Genomic DNA, 25,111 nt, shown 5'->3' on the forward strand with positions numbered 1-25,111 from the left:
TTTATGGCAATTGTGTGGTGTGCGGATGGATACTAAATGCAGGGCACCGACGACTGGAATGGATGGCTTGGTGGTAATGATGCTGAATGAAGACTGCGGGCAGCTCTTGTCATGTTTTGAAAGTGTGGGCACAGTATGTTCATCTGAATGCAAGGAGAAGAGGGGGCCCTTGTAGCATTGTATGGCTATTTTGAGGCTTTAATCAAAAATCAAAAATATAATGTAATATGGCCAATTTAAAGAAGGCCACGTGGGAATTGAAGAAGGCGCCAGCTCAACGTCTGGAAGAAGCGTGGTGGCGGCCAGCGCACGATTCTGGAAGCTGGCTGCAGTGAGCAAGAGGGGGATTGTCGCCTTGCGGAGTGGCTGCAGCTAGTAGCCAGGCGCAGGAGGGAGCCAGTTGGGGTCGACCAGAGGGTCCTCGGGTGTGTGCTGCTGACGGCTGGGAGGCTAACGACGGTGGTCAGGAGCGCAGTTGTGTGAGCGTGGAGAGTAGAAGAGGAACGCAGCTGGGCGGCTCTGATGCGTGAGGCGACAACTGGTTGCAGAGAAGGTGAGCGTGGAAGGACACTGCAGGCCGCCGTGTTGTGAAACAATTGGGACGAGTAGCAACGAAGAGAGGGAGCCGTGTGTAAAGCGCAAGGAGGGTTGGCGCTGCAGCTGCTGCAGGCATAAAGAAGAGAGTAGCCGCCTTGTTGTGTGAAGAGCTGAAGGCTCTGGTGTGTGTGCAGCTAGGAACGCAGAGAAGCTGGTGGGGCTGGTGATTTGCGGGCGCTGCAACAAAGATGACAAGGGCAGAGAGGCTGGTGGACACGGTGGGACCATAGGTGATTGTGGAAGGGATGGCCGTCATCCACGCAAACGGTGAGAGGAGAGCATGAAGAGAGGTGGCTGTCATGTGTACAGGTAGACAGAGACTGGTGTGTTTGAGGGCTGCTGCTGTTGGCAGCGAGACTAAAGGGGTGTTGAATGTGGCTTGGGCAAGAGATGAAGGCTGCTGTGTTGAGCTGTTGGGTTCGTGGTGCTGAGGATTGTGCAAGGCTTTAGTGGTTGGTGAAGCTGCTGGTCACGACATACAGAGAGTGGGAGCTGCTGAGTGAAGGTTAGCTGGTGTGGGCGCCTTCTGGTGAGAGTAGCTGGTCTTGTGTGGGCGGTGATTGCAGGCAGTGCATGGATGCTGACCAGAGAGAGGGAGCCTTGGGTTTTTGTGTGTGTTGGATGCAGAAGTGTTGCTAATGTATGGGCTGGAGACAGTGGGGCTCGCCTACGACAATTGGCAGGTAGCAGCAGACAGAGAGTAGCCAGGCTACAGAGGAAGTGAAGAAGGGTTGCTGGTGTGGGCGCCCTCTGGAGATTACAGGGACCGGGAGACAGAGGCTCGGTTGTCAGACGCAAGGGTGTATTCCCTTGGCAGTAAATCCTGGCCAGAGTCCTGGTCTTTGGTGTATTTGCTGTGTTTATATAGTGTGTATGGTGCTTTGTATGTTTTTTGCTAAATGATCATCTGTCCTTCGTGGTTCTGAGCTGTCTTATGGTGTGGGTGGGTGGCGAATGTTGAGAGAGTGTTCCAGCTGGTGGCTGGTGGTGCCCCGTTCGTGGTAGTTTTTCCAAGTTTGGGAGGTGGAAGAGCTATAGAGGCAGGTTCTTTCTTCTTTTTTTCACCTCACAACGGCATACTAGGGAGTTTCAAATTGTTAAGGTATGTATGGGTGGTATCATGGTGGTATGGGACGCTAGTGATCACTCACATATATTATCTTATAGGATAATTTGGGCTCAAGATTGTTGCTTTGCTTACATCACTTAGCATTTTGTCCTCAACATTCAAAGACAATCTCATTTTCTAAATTCACTAGAAGTTATAGTGTGGGCATTCTCTAGATAAACTTTTTTTATTTATAGCCTGCATGTTGTGATGATGAGGGTAATCTCATCGGCATTTTCACTTGTTGAAATCTCTTTCTTTAGAGTTCAAACAAGTTTATCTTGTTGTGTTCGGATAAGGAAATTTGGATTCTTCCTTTTTGTTGGCATTTTTTTCTCTAGTTCCATACTTTAGGTGATTTATATAGTCAACATGATTGTTTATGGATGGACATATGTGACTCATCAAGACACTGATGACTCTCTATGTTGATATGCGTAACTTGGGATGTCAATTTTTCCATATGCAGATGTGGGTATGTCGGGGCGTCAATGAATCCCTGGTTTCTGCTGTTATAATGCCATGTTTTCCTACTTTATTCCAAATGGTTTACAACGAGGAAGTCACTTTTGAATGTGACTTGCTCTGATCATCCGTAGTCTAGTGGGCAAAACAGAGCGTATGAATCAAATTGTAGAGTATATGCTTCGTGCATATGTCTCTAGAAAATCATCATATTGGAAAAAATATCTTCCAATGATGGAATTTACCTATAACAGTTTTAAATATACGGCTATTGGTTTTAGTCTGTGCATACTTATGTATGGGTATCAACCCAGGGCACCTATTGATGTCAGTCTTAAGGACATCGAGCTTGATGCATCGAGGGATTTCTTGCATGATATGTAGGAAATGCTGACTGAAGCTCGGGATTCTATCAGGAGTGCTCAAGATAGGGTACGGTTTTATGCTGATAGGGGACGCTCATCTCGGTCTTTTGAACAAGAAGCGTTGGTTTATTTTAATGTTCCTAAATATTCTCAGACTTTGTCGATAGAAAAATGCTCGAATTTATCTCCTAGATATTGTGGTCCATTTTCAAGTTATACATCAGATTGGCACGGTTGCGTTTGAACTTAAAACGACCTCCACATGTTAGAGTTCATCCAGTCTTTCATATCATAGATTGAAAGGGAAACTAGGAGGTGAGGATAACACAGTTACTCCTCAAGAACTTGTTGAAGGCGAACAATTATCCTATGTTCCACATGAACCTGATAAGGTACTTGAATTCAGGGAAAGAAAACTTTGTAGTTGACTAATCCTTGAGGTTAAAATTAGTGAAAAGATAGGGAAATAGAGGATTCGACTTGGGAGTCGGTTGAGATTATTCAGCGCAGTTCTTCTTCTTTTCATTGCAAGAGTGCAATGTTTTGAGAGAGGGGAAGTATGCTATATGTACATTATGTGTGCTATGTTATATGCACATTATGTGTGCATATACTAGGAGGCTAACCCACATTAGGCTTGTGAGCATGAGAGCATAGGAACAAGCTCTAGCAGAGCATGGGTTAGGACTAACCTTAAGGGTTAAGGTTAGGGTCAGGCATCCAAGGGTCACACATAGGAAATGGAAAGTCAAGAGTCACTTAAGGGCCCTCCTATATAATAGGGGCATGGGGCACACTCAAGGGGGGCTTGGAGGCTTGGGGGCTTATGCTATGGTCTCCTATGTAGAGGTCCATATCTACTCATCTACCATTTCACACTATAGCTACATGCTATTGGATTGGAGTTATACCTCTTGATGGTATGGGACATCAAGGTAGAGGTATGATGTATTTCATTTATAATTCATGTGTGCATCCCTTGGGCTCGGGGGTGGTTGGCTGGTTGAGTTTATGCCTGATTTATGTTGCATGTTTATGTTTAACAATTATATATCAAGACGCTGATGACTCTCTATATTGATATGGGTAACTCGGGACGTCGATTATTCCATATGCAGATGTGGGTATGTCGGGGCACCGATGAATCCCTGGTTTCTGCTGTTATAATGCCATGTTTTTTCTACTTTATTCCGAATGGTTTACAATGAGGAAGTTACTTTGAATGTGAATTGCTCTGATCATCCGTAGTTTGATGGGTAAAACAGATCGTATGAATCAAATTGTAGAGTATATGCTTCGTGCATATGTCTCTAGAAAATCATCATATTGGGAAAAATATCTTCCAATGATGGAATTTGCCTATAACAATTTTAAATATACGGCTATTGGTTTTTAGTCCGTGCATACTTATGTATGGGTATCAACCCATACTTATGTATGGGTATCAACCCAGGGCACCTATTGATGTCGGTCTTAATAAGGACATTGAGCTTGATGCATCGAGGGATTTCTTACGTGATATACAGGAAATGCTGACCAAAGCTCAGAATTCTATCACGAGGAGTGCTCAAGATAGGGCATGGTTTTATGTTGATAGGGGATGCTCATCTCGGTCTTTTGAACCAAGAGCGCTGGTTTATTTTAATGTTCGTAAAGATTCTCAGACTTTGTCAATAGAAAAATGCTCGAATTTATCTCCTAGATATTGTGGTCCATTTTCGAGTTATACATCGGATTGGCACGGTTGCGTTTGAACTTAAAACTACCTCCACATGTTAGAGTTCATCTAGTCTTTCATATCAATAGATTGAAAGGCAAACTAGGAGGTGAGGATAACACAGTTACTCCTCAAGAACTCGTTGAAGTCAAAGAATTATCCTATGTTCCACATGAACCTGATAAGGTACTTGAATTCAGGGAAAGAAAACTTTGTAGTTGACTAATCCTTGAGGTTAAAATTAGGTGGAAAGATAGGGAAATAGAGGATTCGACTTGGAAGTCGATTGAGATTGTTTAGCGCAGTTTTCCTTCTTTTCATTTTGCAAGAGTGCAATGTTTTGAGAGAGGGGAAGTATGTTATATGTACATTATGTGTGCTATGTTATATGCACATTATGTGTGCATATACTAGGAGGCTAACCCGCATTAGGCTTGTGAGCATGGGAGCATTGGAACAAGCTCTAGTGGAGCATGGGTTAGAACTAACCTTAAGGGTTAAGGTTAGGGTCAGGCATCCAAGGGTCACACATGGAAAATGGAGTGAGAAGGCTCTTGATAAAGGCAAGAAAAAGATCAGGTGCAACTATTGTAAGGCAAATGATCATGTCATTAAGAATTGCCCTAAGCTAAAGGCTAAAGAGGCAAAGAAGAAAGAGTCAAATGCAGCCACAATAGCGGATGCTTCTACAAATGCAGATTCTGCAAATGTTGTGCAAACAGGTCACTTATGGAGATGGCACGATGTATGGTCAAGAGCCAAGCTTTGCCACATGCATTTTGGCTTGAGGCTGTCATGTGTGCTGCATATGTACTCAACAGGTGTCCCACTAAGGCCTTGCAGTCTATTACTCCATACGAAGCTTGGCATGGCAGGAAGCCTTCTATTAGTCACTTGCGTGTCTTTGGTTACTTGGCCTATGCTTTAGTGCCTGTGCAACAACGCAGAAAATTAGATGATAAGGCTGTCAAATGCATTTTTGTTGGTTACAGTGCTGAGAGCAAGGGTTACAGATTGTATCATCCACAGTCAAAGCGTATCTTGATTAGTCGAGATGTTGTTTTTGTGGAAGATGCTGTACAGCCTTTGTTATCATGTACCAAAGAGACATGTGTGAGCTCACGGGATGTATTTGATACACTGTTGCCTCTGTTTACAGGTAGGAATTCAAATGTAAGTCCTAATGACGCAAATATTCAGCCTATGCAGATTTCAAACGACATCATAGATCAGCCTATTTCTGATGCAGATTTACAGGATATAATCTATGAGGATAGGGCTAAAAATGAGCAGGCTAGAGGTATGCCTAAATGGCTGGTGCAAACCTTGCGTGATAGTAAAATTGATGCACCTATGTCTAGTCGTACTCGTTCAGGTTTTCAGCATGCCTCTTATGCATTAGATGTTATGCTTTGGCTGTGTCTAATATGTGTGAAGAGGAAGAACCTCTTTCATTTGATGAGGCACAAAAATCAAAAAATTGGTTGGCTGCAATGCAAAGTGAATTCTCTGTTTCCAATACAAATGGTTCATTTGGATCCATTATTTGCAAAATAGGACCAATAGCTATTGCTGCTTTTCAAATTTTCAAAATTAGTTTGTTGGTCTCACGAGTTCAACTACACTATTTTCCTTTCCCATAAAATTGATTCGTCATTGAAATAAATATCTTATCATAATTCCTTATAAACTTTTGATAGAACCCTACAAGTCTTAAAAAGGTTTGTAATTCATCTATATTGGACAGGGCCTTCCATCTCAATATAGATTCAACTTTATCAAGATCCATACGAATCCCTTTCTTGGACACTATATGTCCAAGATATTGCACTTCTTTTTGAAAAAGTCACATTTAGATTTTTTAGCAAATAATTTATTTTTCCTTAATAATTGGAATACTTTTCTAAGGTGTTCAATATGTTCTTGTTCATTTTGACTAAATACTAGTATATCATCAATAAAAACCACCACAAATTTTCTTAAATAAGTATTAATTAAGTAGCAGAAGAATTAGTTGGATCAAAAGGTATAACTAAAAACTCCTAGTGCCCAAAATTTTGTTTTTGTCACATCTTCAATTCTAATCCTTACTTGATGATATCTAGACCTAAAATTTATCTTACTAAAATATTCAGCACCTTTGAGTTGATCAAACAACTCATCTATCCTGGGAATAGGAAATTTGTTTCTTATTGTGTGTTAATGAACTTCTTCTTGATGAGTCCATAGTAGCAGGTACTGAAAGGGAGAATTACTTAAAAATGTTGGATGGATTTCTTAACCTTTTTGCAAACAGCTACTCACAAGTATGCCAAGTTACCCTAGTAGAGCATAAGATTGATCTCAAGCCCCAAAGTAAGCTAGTGGTACAGCGGACTAAGGCGTTTGGGAGTAGTGCAAGCGGAGGTGCTTAAGAATGAGGTAGCTAATTTGCTTGAAGCTGGATTTATTTTTCCAGTAGAGAATTTAGAGTGGATTTCCCCAGTTGTAGTCACTCCCAAAAAGGGTGGAAAATGGCGTGTGTGTGTGTGGACTTTCGCCCTCTGAATGTATGCACAAAGAGGGATTATTATCCTCTACCCTTTCAGGATGAGATTTTGGATCAAGTTGTAGTCCATGAGTTGTATTCAGTGTGTGATGGATACTCTGATACTTTCAAATCCGGATTTGTGAAGAAGATCAAAGGAAAACCTCATTTATCACCCCTTGGGGAGTGTATGCCTATAGAGTGATGCCATTTGGCTTGACCAATGCACCAGCAACTTTTCAACGCTTCATGAGTCAAGTATTTGCACCTTACTTGGGAAAGTTTATAAGGGTCTTTTTGGATGATTTTTGCATTTATTCAAGCCGCATGGATCACACTTGGAAAAGTTGAGGTTGGCCTTGCAAAGTATTGATGATGCAAAAGGGTGTCTTAATCCTGGAAAATGTCGTTTTTGGCACGAAGGAAGGTGGTTCTCTTGGGACATGTTATCTCAGAAGAAGGCATAGAGATGGTTCCTGAGAAGGTGCAGGCAATTGTGGCCCTCCCACCACTACCAATGTAAGGAAGGTAAGGAGGATTTTGGGAAAAACAAAGTATTACCGACATTTTGTTGACGTTCTCTGGAAGATGTATCCTATAAATCTGTTGACAAAGAAGAATGTTTCTTTCCAATGGGGACCCAATCAAATTCAATCTTTTTGTTTACTCAAGGAATGCATGAGTCAAAGTCCAATTATGCAGCCTCCTAGGTGGGGAGAGGACTTTTATGTGAACCCAAGTGTCTCATCACATTCAGTGGGTGCGATACTCTTGCAAAAGGGAGAGAAAGGGCGTATGCAACCAGTGTATTATGCAAGCCGACAACTCATTGATGCCGAGGAGAGATATGGTGAAATGGAGAAAGGTGGTTTGTCTCTTGTTTTTGTAGTAAAGAAGTTCAGGTCATACTTGCTACCTCACCCTTTTTTCTTCCTCACATCTCAACCTTCTTTACAATTCTTGGTCTGCAAACCCAATCCTGCAGGAGAGAAGTTTGCAAAGTGGATTTGCGAGCTTCAAGAATTCTCTTTCACTTTTATTACAGAAAACACCACTAGGGCCTCTCTTGCAGATTTGCTTACAAGGAAGGAAGAGGAAGAAGAAATAGGAACAAAGGAAGAAGTATATGAAGTTTTGGAGACACCACTAGGGCCTCTCTTGCAGATTTGCTTACAAGGAAGGAAGAGGAAGAAGGAACAGGAACAAAGGAAGAAGTATATGAAGATTTGGAGACACCACCAACTGCTTTCACTATGCATTTTGATGGAGTCTTTAGCCCTTCCATGCAATGTGGGGCTGGGGGGGATAGTTTTATTTGATGGAGTCTTTAGCCCTTCCATGCAATGTGGGGCTGGGGGGGATAGTTTTATTTGATCCAGAAGGAAAAGAGGTATGGGCCAAGGGTATGGAATTTCCAAAGGCTATATCAAATAATGTGGCTAAATACAATGCATTAATTTGGGGATTAGAAGATTGCATAAAAGATGGACTTAAAGAGGTAGAGGTTAAAGGGGATTCGCAATTGGTCATCCGACAAATGAAAGGAGAATATAAGGCAAGGAGTCCTAATCTCCAAGAATTGTATAAAAGGGAAATGGAGTTAAAAGAAGCTTTTGAGTCTTGTAAATTTGTGCATGTTAACAGGAAGGATAATCAAAAGGCTGATGAATTGGCTACTAAAACTTTGGCTTCTTTCAAAGTAGCTATTAATGGCTACTAAAACTTTGGCTTCTTTCAAAGTATCTATTCTTGCATTAATGGAAACAGGTTGGCCTGAGCTCCAAGATGTTCAACACTATTTAGATACAGGATACTGTCCTCCTGGGGATTAAATCCTCAACAAAAGAAAAGGCTTACAAGGAAAGCTCATCCTTACACAATTCTAGGGGATGTTCTTTTACAAGCAAGGTAAGGATAAGATTCTTAAGAGGGTAGTGGAAGGATTATGAAATTATGTCATGAATGTTCAGGTCACTTTGCCTCAGCGAACACAACTTGGAGGATCCTTAACATAGGTTATTATTGGCCTCGACTCAGCAAAGATGTCTATGAGTGGTGTAGAAGCTGTGAGGTATGCCAGGCATATGGGCGCCCATAAGCAATTGGTTCCTGGACCCTTAAACCCTATCCCAGCATATGGTCCATTTGAAAGGTGGGGATTAGATTTTGTGGGCCCACTTCCTCGTTCCTCACATGGGAAGTATTACATATTGGTGGCCACAGATTATGCAACAAGGTGGGCAAAAGCAAAGGCCATGGTCAATAATAAAGTAGTGGCTATGGCATCCTTTCTCAGGGAATACATATGTGCCCAATTTGGGTGTCCTTACGGATGGGGGAAGGTCTTTCAGGAATGACTTGATTGAAGCTTTGGTGTAGAAATTAAAAATAAAGCATGCTATGTCAACTCCCTATTATCCCCAATGTAATGGTTTAGTAGAAAAAACTAATGGACTGCTTTGTGGATCTTTGTCTAAGCTAGTGGATACTATGAAGAGAAAGTGGGATGTGCATTTGTTGCCAGAGGTCCTATGGGCCTATAGGACAACTCACAAACTCTCTCTTGGTTTCACACCTTTTCAGTTAGTTTATGGAATGGAGGCTATTTTGCCAATAAAATTAAAAATCACAAGCCTTCACACATCTTTTGCACGCTTGAATAATGAAGAAGAAATACATGCCTAACGCCTAGTACAACTGGAGACCTTGGATGAGAGGTGACTTCAAGCACTTCAAAATTTGGAGGCTGCACAACAACGGCGCAAGGCAAGGCATGACACTCTCACGAATAAGAAGAAGAAGCCAAAATTCAAGCAAGGAACCTTAGTCACATGAGGTATGATGGCCGTGTGGAGAAACGGCTAGATAAGAAGCTTCTTGACGCTGGGAAGGCTCCTAAAGCAAAAGTTCAAAAATAACACCTATCTTCTAGAGGATGCAAGTGGCTAGGAGCCGGACGTGCCAATGAGTACCGGCTAAAGATATTTTACCCTCGAGCACCATGGCCAGCAGACCCCCAAGATAAGCATGGAGGATCTGCTGGGGGGGAGGGGGGGAAAGATGTGACATGAAAAATTGATATCTTTCATTTTCAATTTTGTACATATTTTGATGGTTTCTCAATGGTAATAAGTTGAAAGCTTGTCCAAGAAGATTGCGGTGCCCACAATGGAATAACGGCGTGGTGATGCGGCAGCTTAGCGGCTACCCTGATAACAACATTCTATCTTCAAATATAATGGTTTTACTTGATTTAGGGTGCACACATTGTAAAAACCACAAGTATACTTGATAAATACTTTGGTATGGTAGATAGACTAGTGATGTGGAAAATAAAAGTGGGCCTTCATGCTCACATGGATTTTAATTATATTATTAATATAGTATTCACCATAAGGCTACAAGTTGGGGAGTGTGGAAGGCATGTGGAGGAGTGTGTGTAAGCGCATAATTGGGAAAGATTCTTCTAGAATGCCTACATGGAAGAGGAGAATTCTGCCATGTAAGTGGGATCTACACCTACATGCCACTTAGACTTGGTTATTATCTCATCACACTTTCAAAGTCAAAAAGTCTTCAATTTAATAATCAATAGAAGACTTAGCTTAAGAGGACAATTGATGGTGACATCTATCCTTATGTCACTGAAGGGTTGAAGATTTTTATGTTGTAATTTGTAACAATGGAAGAGAGGGTGATTCTCCACCTATAAAAGGAGCCCTCCTCTCCCTTTCAAATCAAGGAATGAAGCCTCCTCAACAATTTTGTGTCATTGCCATTCTCTTATCTTCAAACCCTTATTCAAACACTCTCTTTACATGTGAATGTCTCATTTAGCATTAGCTCCTCATGCTTAACCCAGTTTTGGACCTCTTTGATGATTCATGATAAGTGGGATAAGGAGTTTCTATCTTGGTGGGCCTGTGACTTCTCAAGGTAGCCCTTACCTTATTGCCGCCCTCCTTTGGAGGTACCAATGGTTTTAGCGGTAATGAGCATGTGGAAAGACTTTGGGGACCATAGGTAAATATTTACGATTATCCGCTGAGCAATGTTAACCCTTACCCTCTAGCTTGAATCATGAGAAGAAGATGAAAGACAAGAGGCTATGTGAAAATTGAGGTTTCATGCAAAGAGAGGGAAGTGCAGTTTTTGTGGTCTAATATCCAAATTTCAAGCGATAATTACTCATCACTCGGGTATTGGTTTCTAAAATTGATCATATGGCTAGGAAGCTCTTTATATGCTCTTTCCACTCATGTAACTAATTTCTTAATCCTTTACTTCATTGATGATCAGAATTCCTCCCAAAGTTTCTGACTTTTAGGCGAATTTTGGCAGTTTTATAATCTTGTAGTAAAATGCTCATAACTTTTCGCTCGATTGCACGTTTTCAAAAGTTTTTATATAGACATGAAGCTCTCTTCAAGCTCTACGTACATATGCAATCCTCTTTTGTACAGTCTATATGGATTTAAAACTGCAGTTCTCTGTGTATCTCTGTTTTTATAGACTTTTGGCCATTATTTCTTCCTAATAATGATTAATTCCTCTTAATCTCTTATCAAAAAGAAAATCCCATGTATCTTATCCTCTTGTAAGTGATTGCTATATTCTTTTACTTTAAGATGTTCCGTCCAACTCGCCCAATTCGAATGGATGAACCTTACTAACATTCCCCGTATGTTTCCGTTCACATAATCCTGAGTCGGAAGATTTTCTTCCAACAATTGCCCTCTTGTTTGGAGCTACAAGATTGGCAGAAATTCTTGCTTAACCTGAGCCTTTCATCTTTCCTTCCATGAATTATGATCTCACTTTTGATGTGTTTATCTTTATCTTAACCTAGGGAGAAAAGGGGAGGTGAGGAGGCTGTGAGGTTTCATACAAGTGTGTTTTGATTCTAAGAAGTGACAGAAGTCAAAACCCTAACTTTGTGTCACAGTACTTATACTATACTTTTAAAAAAATGGAAGTGTAGTTTACAAGGTAGCTTACAAGAATCAACTTGGGAAAGAGTGACACTGAATAAAAGGGTTTTCAAGGACGAAAACTTTTCTTTCAAGGGGGAAGAAATGTTATGAGACTGACAGGAAACACTAAAAGGTAAGACTAGGAAAGATTATGTATATGTAAAAATGTTTGTATATAACCTAAGTAATGGTTTAGGGGATTTCAAATAGGAGATACCTAATCAATGGTTAATAGGCATATAAGTTAAAGTAAATGGTGCACAATGGAAGCCAAAGAGACACAGAAGAGGGTGCCTCTTCTAGGGGTAGCTAAAGAGGCATTGGCTAATGAAAAGGCAATGTTATCCAATGAAAGGTCAAGGGGCTGAAGTTGGAAGGTCATATACTATTTAGGCCTATATAACCATGAGTTTAGGGTCCATTTGGAGTATGGTTGGGTGGAGAATCAAAGCACTAGTCTTAAAGTCCTTAAGCTTATAATGCAAGGAGCATTACGTCGGTCCATTCCAAGCTATTAGGATTACCTAATTGATTAGGAGGTTACAGTTTGAAAGACATACAAGTTTGAAGTCTTGGATGTGTTTAGTTTGTTGTTTTTAATTTTGATTTGAAGTTTATTTACATTAGGGCATTTTATTTGCATTAGGGCATTTTATTTTCATAAAAAATCATAGTTTCTTAGTGATTTGCATGATTTTAGAGCCCAAAAGGCTTAGATTTCATTGCACATTAAGCTAAGGAATAGCTTAGCAATTGTGATTAGGAGTGAAATTCCATTGTGAGAACATGAGCATTAATCTCCATTAGGTGTGGATTATTAGAGTAGGATAGTTAATTGGGTTCATATATTTTGTAAATTTTTAACACATTGTTTGAATTAGGAGCCTAGAGGTATGAAAATCGATAAAAACACTGCCATTACATGTTTGCATGATTTACATGTATCTATATTCTACCTTCTTCACATGGTTTGATTATGATGTTTGTTTTATCATGCTTATATCTTTCATTTACTCCTCTTTCTTGTGAGAAACACAGTGCAAAAGTCTCTAAATCAATAAAAACACTGTCATTACATGTTTGCATGATTTACATGTATCTATATTCTACCTTCTTCACATGGTTTGATTATGATGTTTGTTTTATCATGCTTATATCTTTCATTTACTCCTCTTTCTTGTGAGAAACACAGTGCAAAGGTCTCTAAATCATTTGATTTTGACTAAAGTTGAAGATGCTCGAGGTTTGTAGGCATTGACATGGATATTATTAACTTGTGGAACCCATAAGTGAATTTGTGCATCATGAATGTTCCCAGGGCCTTTTTGCACTAGAGAGAGAAGGAACTCTTCCCCACCTTCATTTTTAGATGTTGGTGAGGATTCTCTCAACATCCATCATTTTGTTGCTAATGCGATACATATTTGGGACTCGTGCAAGCCTAATGGGGGATTAGTGTAGGGCATTAAGGCAAGTTGTTATTGCATATGAAGGACTTGTAGAAACCTCTTCTTCCACAATGTTACCCCATGGGAGATAATCTCTTCTTCCACAATGTTACCCCATGGGAGATAACCTAGGGAATGACACAATACACATAGTACAACAAGGGGAATTTGAAAAATAGAGTCTGTTATAACCTTGCCAATGTATTTAAACATGCATATGCGTATATGGATAGCTACATCCTTAATGACACGTCAAACATTGTTGATGTCACTCTTTTGAAGATGATGAGGAACAAGAAATACTTTGCTGTGTGAAAACATTCCCATGTTTGCTGACCTAAGTGATATTCACAAAATTTTTATCATGGCTACTACTTTAGGAGCGAGAAATACTTTGCCGTGTGGAAATGCTTGAAAACACACCCATGTTTGCTGAGCTAAGTGATATTCACAAAATTTTGTGAGCTAAGTGATATTCACAAAATTTTGTGAGGCCAATTGTGTGTGGTGATGAAGTTGAGAGGCTTGGATCCCAATAATGAAGTGTCTGACACAAGTGCATATATTCGAGTTGGCGAACCATACATTGACTCCTCTAAAGAGAAAGAGACTGAGTTCCTTAGGGCCATGATTGAAGGAGATGAGAATATTCGAGTGCCCCCATGTTTGGAAACTAGTGATGTTGTTATCATGTGATGTGTGACACTAATCTATAGTTTGGCTTATGGTGTGTAAGGCAGTTTGTGTTTTTGGCCTCTGACTAACTCTGCAACGTTTAGCTTTTTGTGTGGATTTTGGCTTTTGTAAATAAGCCATTGTTATGTCGTGCTTCTAATAATGCAACCATTGTGATGGTTACACTATACTCTCCTTCTTTGAATTTTGATAAATTAGCCATATTTATGTTGTGCTTCTGAATAATACACTCGATTGTAATTTATGTTCGCCTTGTAATTGTTTTTCATGATCCTTCGTGTATCAGTGTTTCTAAAAAATGTTTCTTTATAAATGTGACGCCAATAATTATTTTTATATTTGCAGCCTTGTTCTTGTCCAAGGTTATTTATTGATGCCATGCACACTCACATAATAAAGCGAATAATAAAATATGTAACCACCCATAACACAGACCTGCATCGGCGAGGACGCGCACTCACCACCATGAGCGTGATCGACATTCTCACCCGCGTAGAGGCCCTGTGCCAGAAGTACGACAAGTACGACCTCGACAAGCAGCGCGAGCAGCAGATCTCCGGCAACGATGCCTTCCTCAAGCTTTACACCGTCTTCGAGACAGAGATCGCCGCCTGCTCCCAGGTGTGGTTCCTTACACACATGTTGTAATCTCGCCAGCAAGCGGATTGATAGGGTTGCTCGTGGCGTTTGCAGAAAGCCAACGACGCGGCGATCGAGAAGAACAGGGCCGTTACCGCCACTCTCAACGCGGAGATCCGGAGGGCCAAGGCTGAACTGCGGAACGAACTCCCCAAACTCGAGAAACTAGCGCAGCGAAAGGTATGTCTTGTTGCCCCCGTTTCAAAGCTAAGATTCTTCTCAAAAGAATTGTTTTTGACCCAGTCAGATACCCCAGAATTAGGCTGTGTACAGAATCACTCCCGGGTGGGGAATTGGACGCATCTTTGACTGGTGCCGAAGATCACGGGCAGTATCATACCAACATACATGCATCCCATCCACCAACATACATGCATCTCATCCTGACACATCCAGAGTATTATCCATGTATTCCCAAGGGTACCAGGATCCAATGGCACCAGAATACCATAATACCTCGCAAAGTGTATAAATACATGCGCAGATAGAGTTTGATCCATATATCCATGAACCATCTTGAATCGTAAATTAAGCCAAGAATTGTGACCATTCCCATTTCTTCAGTACGAAGAAGGGATAACCGTCTGATTTAGAGAATTTTCCCTAAGACCCGAAATCATCTAGAAAAAGTTAGAAACTCGTTTGAAATTGATGGATGGATCACCGAGATATACGAGATTCGTGATTTTCATTGAGAAAGTCTGGGTTTTGAAAAAAGGGTCTTATGAAACCAACACTAGAGAATGTTTTTCTCGTGAAATGGTTTTTCGTGAGATGAAAGTAAACTCAATGGGAAAATCTTACTTGCATAGAAACTCTGTTTTTGTAAAGGATTGTCTTACGCCAGAATGCTGGAGGAAGCATTTGGCTTAGTGTTTAATTAAGGAGAGCTTACGTTGCAACAACTGGCGGGGAGTCGTCAAAGGACGTCTCTCACGGCAAAGCTTGTCAAGGTCTTGACCAGTCTCGGTACGGTTAAAAATGGTGCGCTTTCGGTACAATGGGCGAGGACCGATGAAGCGGTCCCTGAGTGAATTGCTAGGACACCTAAGGAGGATCCTAGAGGGTTCTGACCATGTGATGCACGGGCTCGCGGTTGCTAGGACACCCATGCGTATGTTGAGTGAGATCATATGCAAAAGCAAAGACAATGTCAGAGCTGAAGCACAGTTGATGACGGAGGCTCGCGTCGATGTGAGGTAAAGGCATTCCGTGAGGGGTTGGTGTCGAAGGCTCTTGCTCGGCTCTCGTCAGTGGATGCAGAGGCACTCTGAGGTGGTAGTGGGTAGCGGAAAGTAAAGTGATGCAGACTCTAGTGACAAGGGTGTGCGGTACTTGAGGGGTGATGAAGAGCACAGAGGGCTGCCGTCGTGAGTGCAGGCTCTCGCGACGAGGGTGCTGCAATACCTGAGTGGTGGTGAGGAGTAGGGAGGGCTGCTGTCCCGAGTGGTGCAAGCTCTGGTGATGACAAGGGTGCTGCAATACTTGAGTTGTGGAGAGGAGCAGCGACGGCACCGTCCCGAGTGGTGTCGAATGAAGATAAGCAGAGGGCTGCCGTCCCGATGATGTGAGATGGCGAGCAGAGAGGGCTACTGTCTTGAGGAGAATTGTAGAAGAAAACCACAGATGTGCTGTAGCAGAGAGTGGGCTGCTGTCCCAAGATATGAACTGATGAAAAAACACTGATGTGCTATACTATAGCAGAGAGTGGGCTGCTGTCCCAAGGTGTGAGCTGAGGTAAAACATTGTAGTGCTCTACTGTACCAGAGAGGGCTGCTGTCCCATGATATGAGCTGATGTAAAACACTAAAGTACTCCACTGTAGCAGAGAGTGTTGTTGTCCTATGATATGAGCTGATGTAGAACGCTGATGTGCTCTACTGTAGCAGAGAGGGCTGCTGTCCCAACGAGATGCTGTAGCAGAGAGTGGGCTGCTGTCCCAAGGTAAGATCTGCAACAGAAGAAAACACTGGAGCTGACCTGACAACGATGATGATATGCTGATGTAGAGCAGGTGCTGGCAGCAACAGCAGATGGTGGTATATGATATGGTAAATGATGACTGATGAAGCCTTGTGTATATATATGAGATAGGCTTCTGGTCAGCCCAGTAAAGGGGCTGTCGGCCAAGAGCAAAAGACCTAAAAAACCAAAAATAACCAAATAAATCCAGTAAGATCCCCTTTTTTGGGTTGGGAAAAAATGCCATTTTCACACATATGGGCATTCAAAGGATTTAGGCCAGCCATAAGAGCCTTGCACCAATAGGGGCCCAATCATGGCCTTAGTGCCAAGTCGGCCAGCCCTAGGAAGCATGTGCCCAATCGGCTAGCAATAGAAGCTGTATGAGATGCATTGTTCTCCAAGTGGTTTAAGGGATAGACATTGACACCTAAGGCTTTGAAAAGACCTACGTAGCTCGTGCTTGACATGTCCTTGGACTAGGGCTCACAATGGGGTCATGGTGTACGACAAATAAAGGTACCAGTATAGCACTGATGATGAGCAAGTGTGTCACATGGCACCTCAGTGCATGGGTGCATATGACAGTTGTGCAGAACCATAAAGGTTATGGCTTTTATTGCACAGTTTAATATTGCCTTTAGTGACGAAGACTTCAATGAGAAGTTTAAGGTTCATCATACAAGCATGTTTCTAAAAGGCATGGGTGCCCGTTGGTGGATAGCCAAGAAGACCTCCTACTTGGGAAGAGTTTAAGGGCAAGTTTTATAGGTCTTGTGTGTGGGAACCTCTTAGAAGGATATTACGTAAAGATGTGATGTGTGGCAAAGTGACACCTATTAGGGACACTTGGCATCATATTTGGCATATGGCATTTGTGGTGGCAACATATACTTCATCTTTCTAAAGGGGGTCTCTCCTATAAAAAGGACCTATAGGCTATCACTATACTGAATTTATGCTTTCCACTACTCTTGTATTTCCTCAATCCCTTTGCCATAGTCACAAGGGACGGGGGACGGTGACGGGGGACGGGGACGGGGACGGGACGGGGGACGGCCATAAGTAGGGAACGGGGACTGGGGAGGGAACGGCACTCAAACAATACTTTTTTTTTAAATTTTTCTACTCTGCACTTATTCTACTTTGGAAGTACATCAAAATGAGCACAAATTTACACTAAAATGCTAAGATTTTGAGTCATATTAATAATTAAGTAGATACAAAATGAGTCATGACTCAAGAGTCAGGACTAAGCCTTAAGGAGGCAAAATACAAGGACGGACTCAAATGAGTCAATGACAAAAAAGTGCTGAAGACTAGAGGCTAGAGGCTAGAGCTAAGTAGTAAGGCCCATGAATCATGATCCATGAATGATCATCCACGTGAAGTGCTCGCCTCATGGTCATGGGTAGCTTGTGCGGCTGCCAAAGAAGCATCAAGCTCATCCTCAGTCTCATCCTCACTGGCATGCTGCTCTTGCACCTCATCCTCCCGTTGCTCTTCTTGTTGACTCATCTCCCACTCGGTGAAGGAATCTGCCTTCTTGGTCACGCTCTTGCAAAGCATTCGCAAGTACGCGCTGACGAAGACAAGGTCATTGGCACACTCTACCCCGAGTCGGTTCCTCTTCCTAGAGGCAATGTGGCTGTAGGTACTCCAAAGTTGCTCCAAGCAAGAGGAGCTGACGGCCTGGCTAAGTATGCAGATGGCAAGCTGCTGCAGCTCCGGTTCATCTGAACCAAAGTCCTCCCACCATAGAGCAGCACCAACTTTGGAGCGGTCAACCTGTGCATCATGACAGCCATAGGAGCCATGAAATGACCTGTACATCGAAAGCTGGTCCCTGATCTTGCGCCTAACCGATGCATCAGGCACAAGACGATCCAAGATGATCCTCCATCCAGCGCTCACCTCTCGGTCGCTCTCCTGCTTGTTGCCTTGGAATTCTGGGTCCACCACATAAGTTGCTGTATGCAATGGAGAGTAGTAGGAATTCCACCTTCCTAGACACAAGGCATGGATCTCCTCGTATCTGTCTTCGTCAGGCACGAAGTCTTTCAACTTCTCTATCATGCGATCCATGGCCTCGTAGACCTTGCCTATGCATGGCTGCATAGCGTCTACAATCCTCAACAGGTGGACTATGGGCCTCACCATAGCATCTGTGGTCGTCACACGCTCCCACCAAGAGGCGTCATCCGCCCGTAGCCTACACTCTTGGCCAGTGTTTGTATGGGACTCTTGCATGGCGACAAACTCGTCGCTAAGGAAAAGCCCCCTCAAAGCACCACTACAATCCTTCAACCGGCCCAACATGAGAAAGTTGTAGGCAAACCGGGTGTCGGAATATGAGGAGAGAGAGACAGGACCTCTTGTTGAACTCATGCCGAAGTCTTTGGTGGTTGAGGACAAAGGAGACCATGGTGTTGGCCTCCTCAATGAGCGGGCTGATCCATGGTAATGCCCCGATGTCCTTGAGGAGGTTGTTTAGGCAATGAGCCATACAAAAGGACACCGTGACATGTCCATACATACTTTGGAGAATAGCTCCCGCCGCCCTATTGGAAGGCTCCCCATCCGCAACAAAGCCCACTACATGCTCGGGCCCAACGATCTCCATGGTGGTAGCCCACTCCGCCGCAAGCACGTCCGCGCTCTTCCCAGTGCCGGATGCATCATGAGATGAGATGAAGTACATCTCTCCACGGGAATATGCAACCATGCCGTGAATACTCCTCTTGCGGGTGTCACTCCATCCATCCACAATGAGGGAGACTCCGTTCCTCTCCCATTGCCGCTTTGTGTTGTCGGCCGCTTGCTCTACAATGCGCTTCTCCTTGTCGAGCAACGTAGTGCGCAAGCTCTCGGATGAGGGGGGCGTATAGGTTGAGCCATACTCCCCAATCTTCTTAACCATTACCTTGAAGTATTCCGACCTATTCAAGAAAGTAATTTACTAATGAGAAGGAGACTAGGACGATGAAAACATGAATGATGAATTGGCAATGATCGATTGCACTTACCTAGCCGCTTGAAAGGCAATGTGGTCGTGGAAGAAGAAGCGGGCCACCGCCATATCCACCTCCTCCTTCAACTTGGGGTTCCAATTCTCCCCAAGTGTAGATTGTCGCCGTGGGCCACGTAATGATTGAGAGGCCGTGGAGATGGAGGGTGCCGGTGTCGTGGATGGAGTAACATTCCGACTTGATGGCGAAGGTGATGGTGTGCATGATCCCGATCCACCACATGACTCCATGGTAGAGGCTTGAGTTCCTCTCCCCATCGTCGCGGGATCCACGGCCACTCGTGGTGTCCTTCTTGTCGCTTCGACCGCTTCGTAGACGCTAAGCTTGTCAAGAAGTTCCCGTCTCTTCTCGGGCGTGACATTCGTGCAAAACCTCACCTCATGCCCACTCTCATGCAAGAGGTGGGCTCGCACTTTGTCGGCGCCACCCATTCGCCGGTACGGGCAAAGCTTGCATACCCATGGCCGAGAACCGCCTCCATGAACGGATGTGGTGTAGTTTACCTCCTCCCACCATGTCCATCCCGTTGTCCTTCTACGAGAAGCCCCGGCACGTGAGGAGGATGCCATGGTTGAAGATGGCTTGCCGCTTGACTCTTGAGCCTTGAGGAATGAGAGAGAGAGAGAGAGAGAGAGAGAGAGAGAGAGAGCCTTGAGGAATGAGAGAGAGAGAGAGAGAGAGAGAGAGAGAGCCTAGAGGCTTGGAAGTTGGAAGACTCAAGAGGCTTGAGGGAGAGGTGAGAGCCTAGGCCCTAGAGCTTGGAACTTGGAAGTTGGAAGAGACTCGAGAGAAGATTCAAGAAGCTTGAGCCTTGAAAGCTTGAGCAATGAGCAATGAACTTGTGTGTGCTTGTAGCCTTGTAGAGGTGGGCTCTTATATAGATAGGCAAGAGAGAGAGGAAAGCCTCAAGGGCAAGAGAGAGAGAGAGGGCCAAGGCCCAACAGCCATAAACGGCGAGAAGAGCCCAAGCCCAACAGCCATAAACGGCTACGACGGCAGGCAGGCGGCAGGCAGGCGCAACGGCCAGAAACGGGCGCAACGGCTAGAAACGGGCGCAGGCGCAACGGCTCTCTGCCGTCCCCACACAGGCCGTCCCCGACAGCCGTCCCCTGTCCCTGCGCCATCCCCTGCGCCGTCCCCTGTTTGAAACGCCCGTCGAGGGACGTCCGTCCGTCCCCGTCCCTGCGCCGTCCCGTATCGGCGTCCCAGCGTTCCTAGGCTCCGTCCCTGCCGTCCCCTGTGACTATGCCCTTTGCCCTTGTGCTTTGATCATCATCTCTCTCTCTCTCTCTCTCTCTCTTCTTCCCACTAGGTGTAAGCTTTCACTCTTGCACTAGGCAGACCTCACCCATCTTGCAAACATGGTACAAGTTAAGAGAACAGGAGATTTTCAAAGTACATGTGCATTTGCACTACTCCTGTTTGCATGTTTGAATAGTGGATTTCTGCCAACACTCCGAAGTGGCGGTTCCGGATTCTTGGCTTCCACGACCATAGCTGGCACATCGATCTTTCTCTTGACATAGGTGAACCCTAGTGGTGGCGCCTGTGGCTCTGGGAGAATCAGCCTGTCTCGTCTTTGGTGGGACCCCGGTGAGTGGTTTTGGAGAGACCCCTTTCTTCCTCCCAAGCACCCAATTTTTTTTTTTCTTCGAGTACTCAGTCAAAGTGGGTAGGAGGATCCAGTTGGCTGGGATTGAGGGCACTTCTTCCGTAGTATGGCATGGGAGTTCTCATGGCATTCCCCTCTACTTCCTCTCTGGCTTTTGGAAGCGGCCGTGGGACAGTTTTCGACCTGGAAGATCACAGTCTTTCTCTGGCTGCTTGCTCATAGGGGCCTCGTGGTAGACTCTTGGCTGGCTGTCGGCCTCTTGCTCCAGGTGTGGATTTCACCATGAGTCTCAGCGTCATGGCCTCTGGCATTGCCCAGAGGCGCAACGGTTTGGCGGTGGGTTCTCTGTCTCTTTATGAGTGATCCCAGGACTGCCCAGAGGCGCAACGGTTTGGCGGTGGGTTCTCTGTCTCTTTATGAGTGATCCCAGGACTGCCTGGGCCGTTACTTGGGGAGCCATCGTATGGACCGCAGAGGCAGGTCCAGCGTTCTTTATGAGGAGGATGGTGATGGCACACTTCAGCTTACACATTTCAGGATCATTGCCATCACATCATCGATTGCCCCGATGTCCCCTTGGACCCGACACCCACCACTAACTAGAGGTGGGAGATTAGAAGCAGCATTGCGGCCTAGCACATTTGGCGTGCATGTTGCAGCGCGGCTATTGAGGGTACTCTCTCACCCCTCTAGCAGTGTCCAGTAGCTGCATCTGGACAGACATCATTCACACTCTCGGTGGACATTGGGATCGATTGGCAGGAGACATTGACCACATGTGGCAATCCCGCATGGCCTTCCTGTGTACTTGGAGCAGTGGCCCCTTCTTCACTGGCAGGGATGGTGATATCACTTGGCATTACAGTGGTTTTTCCCCTCTCCCCCTAGGATCTAGTCTCCCTCCAAGAGCGACCAGCCATGGAGGGAGCACCCCGCTTCTTGTTTTTGGGCATTTTGCCTCTATGAAGGGTTGTAGGCCCCCTCGGGCAGACGTTTGCTTTTAACTAATAGAAGGATCTTTCTCTGGAATCAAAATAAAATTAGCAGCAACGGTTTTGGTAATTTGAAACATGCATTTGTAAACCATTATGGAAAAATCTGCAAAAACAAAAAGTCTGATGTTGATGTACTTACGCATTGGCAGGTCAAAGGACTCACAAAAGAGGAGCTGGCGGCTCGTCCAGATTTGGTCTTGGCATTGGCAGAGAAGATTGATGTTATCCCTGATGGAACTACCATGGGAGCAAACAAAGCAAGTGCCTGGGGAGGCAAGGCTGCTGGCACTCGTATGGAGATCAAGATTGACAATGTCAACCCAGGTTATTTTAAGATATATGTTTCTTATGTTCTTTCCTACCGACAAGTGATACGATAGATGCTAACTGCTTCTCTGCTCTGGAATCCAGATGATCTCATGCGGCCAGAACATTATCAACAGACTGAAGAATCTAATCAGTTCAGGCAGGACTATGAGATGCACAAACGTAAACAGGTTCATTTATTTGGTCTCTAAGTGTGTGTGTGAGGAGGGGACGTGTGTTTCATGCTCCGATAATGAATGATTTGATGCCTCAAACCTCCCTTAAGACAGCTAATCCACCTCCTGGGGTACCTGACTTACATGTGTTGGAAGGTGAAAATCTCACTTTTATTGGCAGGTTTTGTTTTCTCTTTTTCCGCGCGGGGGGGGGGGGGGGGGGGGGGGGGGAGATTTTGTGTGTCAAATCCAAGCTATGATTGGGGTTGAAGGGTGCAAATTTTGTGTTGATCGTGGGGTTTCTTTTACTGGCGTTTATTCCACACGTGCTCCATCTGTAAGTGACGGGGCAAGTTGGCAGCTACGAGACCCCCCCGTCGGTGGCGCCAGCTCTGGCCTCTGAATTGACTGGGCTTCCAAAAGGATGTACATACTCTCTATTGCCTCGTAGACCATAATGGCCTGTTGGAGACTTCAGAAAACCTCTCTCTATGTGTGTGTGTGATATCTATGAGAGAGAGAGAGAGAGAGAGTTGCATTTACGTCTTCAAAAGGCGAAAATGACCTATGAGACCAAAACGTTACATCATGTCCATGGAATACATCATCATGGTACTGAAAGTAAAACTAAAAGAAAATATCTGTTTAAAAAAACAAACAAAGAGCCTCAAGCTCTCAGCCAAGAATATCTCGCAGAGGGCGTTGCAACATGGTACCCGATGTAGTGTGGTTGACAGGGTGGAAGTCTTGCGGTGGTGGGAAATGATGGCTTTGGTCCTCCTGAGGTGAGGGTGGGCGGAGGCCACTATGTTGGGGGCGTGGGGCTCTACATAGCTCGGTGGCTATGTCTAATGTCTCTCCTTTGGGCCGGGCTCCTGCATCAGCCTGGAGGTCGGGGGGAGTGGGTGGATTTGCTGTCAGGGCTCTAGTCTGGAAGAAGTTAGTGAGAACTCTCTGTGCTGGTCCACATACACTCAATGCAAACCTTTTCTTTGCAAAGCAGCTTGGAGGCCAGCTAATGATAGTTATGCACTTCAAAAAACTGTACCACAAACTGCCAGGCAGACAGACAGATTGCTCCATGGCCTACTTTTTGGTACCTTTAGTGACAGTTTTTTGTTGTTGTTTTTGCTAGGACCAAGGATTGGATACAATATCAGAGGGTCTTGCAACATTGAAGAATATGGCACATGATATCAATGAGGTTTTAGTTGTATTTGAATTAGTATCATAAGGTAGAGTGACTGATGTGGATTACATTTCATTCCTCATGTTGACATGAGTTACTCCCTTCAGGAATTGGACCGACAAGAGCCATTAATTGATGAGATTGACACAAAGGTCAGAGCTTGTTATATTGAGCACTAAGTACTAGTTTGTTTTCTTGATGCTTTTTGAAGCATCGTTCAAGTTGATTCATCTCTCTTGGGTTGGTAAGGTGGACAAAGCAACTTCTGATTTGCGGAACACTAACGTAAGACTCAAGGAGACAGTTACAAAGGTACCTTATACTTGTCTTTTGGTTTCCTAGTAACGATCTTCATTTATTTCATCAGTTTGGTGGTTCTATATCTGCTTTGAATGGTTCAGAAAGAGTAATATTTCCCCCCCCACTCCACAGCTACGTTCCAGTCGCAACTTTTGTATTGACATAATACTTCTTTGTGTCATTCTCGGAATTGCAGCTTATTTGTACAAGTGAGTCTCTCTCTCTCTCTCTGTGCTGTTCTGTGGATACAGCAAACACTAATCTAACATCCTTCTCTTATTAATCTTTGCAGTGTTTTAAAGAAGTAGCACCATCTTCTCAACATCACCTCGTATATCTCTCCCCCCTGGTTGAGCCAATTGGTCTACGTTGATTTCCTGTGGAGGTTCTTCTTGAAACATGTTGTGGTTATTATTATCCTCAAGTACTGTGTCTACTTTAATCCTCTGGGTTAGCATGGACAGTTAATTCTTTTGACCTACACCATCACTTAGTTTTGAACCCACCCTATAAAGGTATTGTTTCTTTTTTGAGTTTAAAATCTAATGTTTATCTGTGGACATTTTCAGTTTCATAGCTGCTACACAATGTGATTATGTATGCACGTGCGCGTGCACACACACACACACACACACACACACACATGTATGTATATATATATATATATATATATATATATATATATATATATATATATATATATATATATATATATACATCTCTCTCTCTCTCTCTCTCTCTCTCTCTCCCTCTTTTTCTCTCTCTCTATATATATATACATATACATACATATAATATGTATATGTGTAAATATATTCAAATGTATAACCGTCCCTAGCTATGTGTTTAAGCATATTATAACTTGTTAAGCGTACAAGGACTTATTCATACAATCTCCCTTAATGCCGTCACAATGTTTCATTGAGAAGTGGGTCCTTGGAGGAATTAGTTAAGAAAGTGTGCTAGCAAACCATGGTTTGTTTTCCATCATCCACCTTGCTCTTATG

At 43.8% G+C, this 25,111-nt stretch overlaps 1 protein-coding gene across 3 annotated transcripts; it reads left to right on the forward strand.

Moving 5' to 3' along the window:
* The first annotated feature begins 14,297 nt into the window (after positions 1-14,297).
* On the forward strand, positions 14,298-24,676 carry LOC147638934 (syntaxin-71-like). 3 transcript variants are annotated; one of them, XM_086785763.1, is made up of 9 exons: positions 14,298-14,517; positions 14,590-14,715; positions 22,283-22,457; positions 22,545-22,630; positions 23,751-23,819; positions 23,912-23,956; positions 24,054-24,116; positions 24,237-24,313; positions 24,397-24,676. In XM_086785763.1, exons 1-9 carry the CDS (start codon positions 14,362-14,364, stop codon positions 24,410-24,412), a joined length of 813 nt encoding a protein of 270 aa, XP_086641889.1. In that variant the 5' UTR covers positions 14,298-14,361; the 3' UTR covers positions 24,413-24,676. The 3 variants fall into 3 exon arrangements, with proteins under 3 accessions (XP_086641889.1, XP_086641896.1, XP_086641880.1); XM_086785754.1 differs by having other exon boundaries at positions 14,312-14,517; positions 14,569-14,715; XM_086785770.1 differs by lacking the exon at positions 24,397-24,676 and having other exon boundaries at positions 24,237-24,317.
* The last annotated feature ends 435 nt before the right edge of the window (positions 24,677-25,111 follow it).

The sequence above is a fragment of the Cibotium barometz genome, chromosome 4 (assembly GCF_041138505.1).
Source record: "Cibotium barometz isolate CiBa-2024 chromosome 4, ASM4113850v1, whole genome shotgun sequence".
Classification (NCBI taxonomy): Eukaryota; Viridiplantae; Streptophyta; class Polypodiopsida; order Cyatheales; family Cibotiaceae; genus Cibotium; species Cibotium barometz.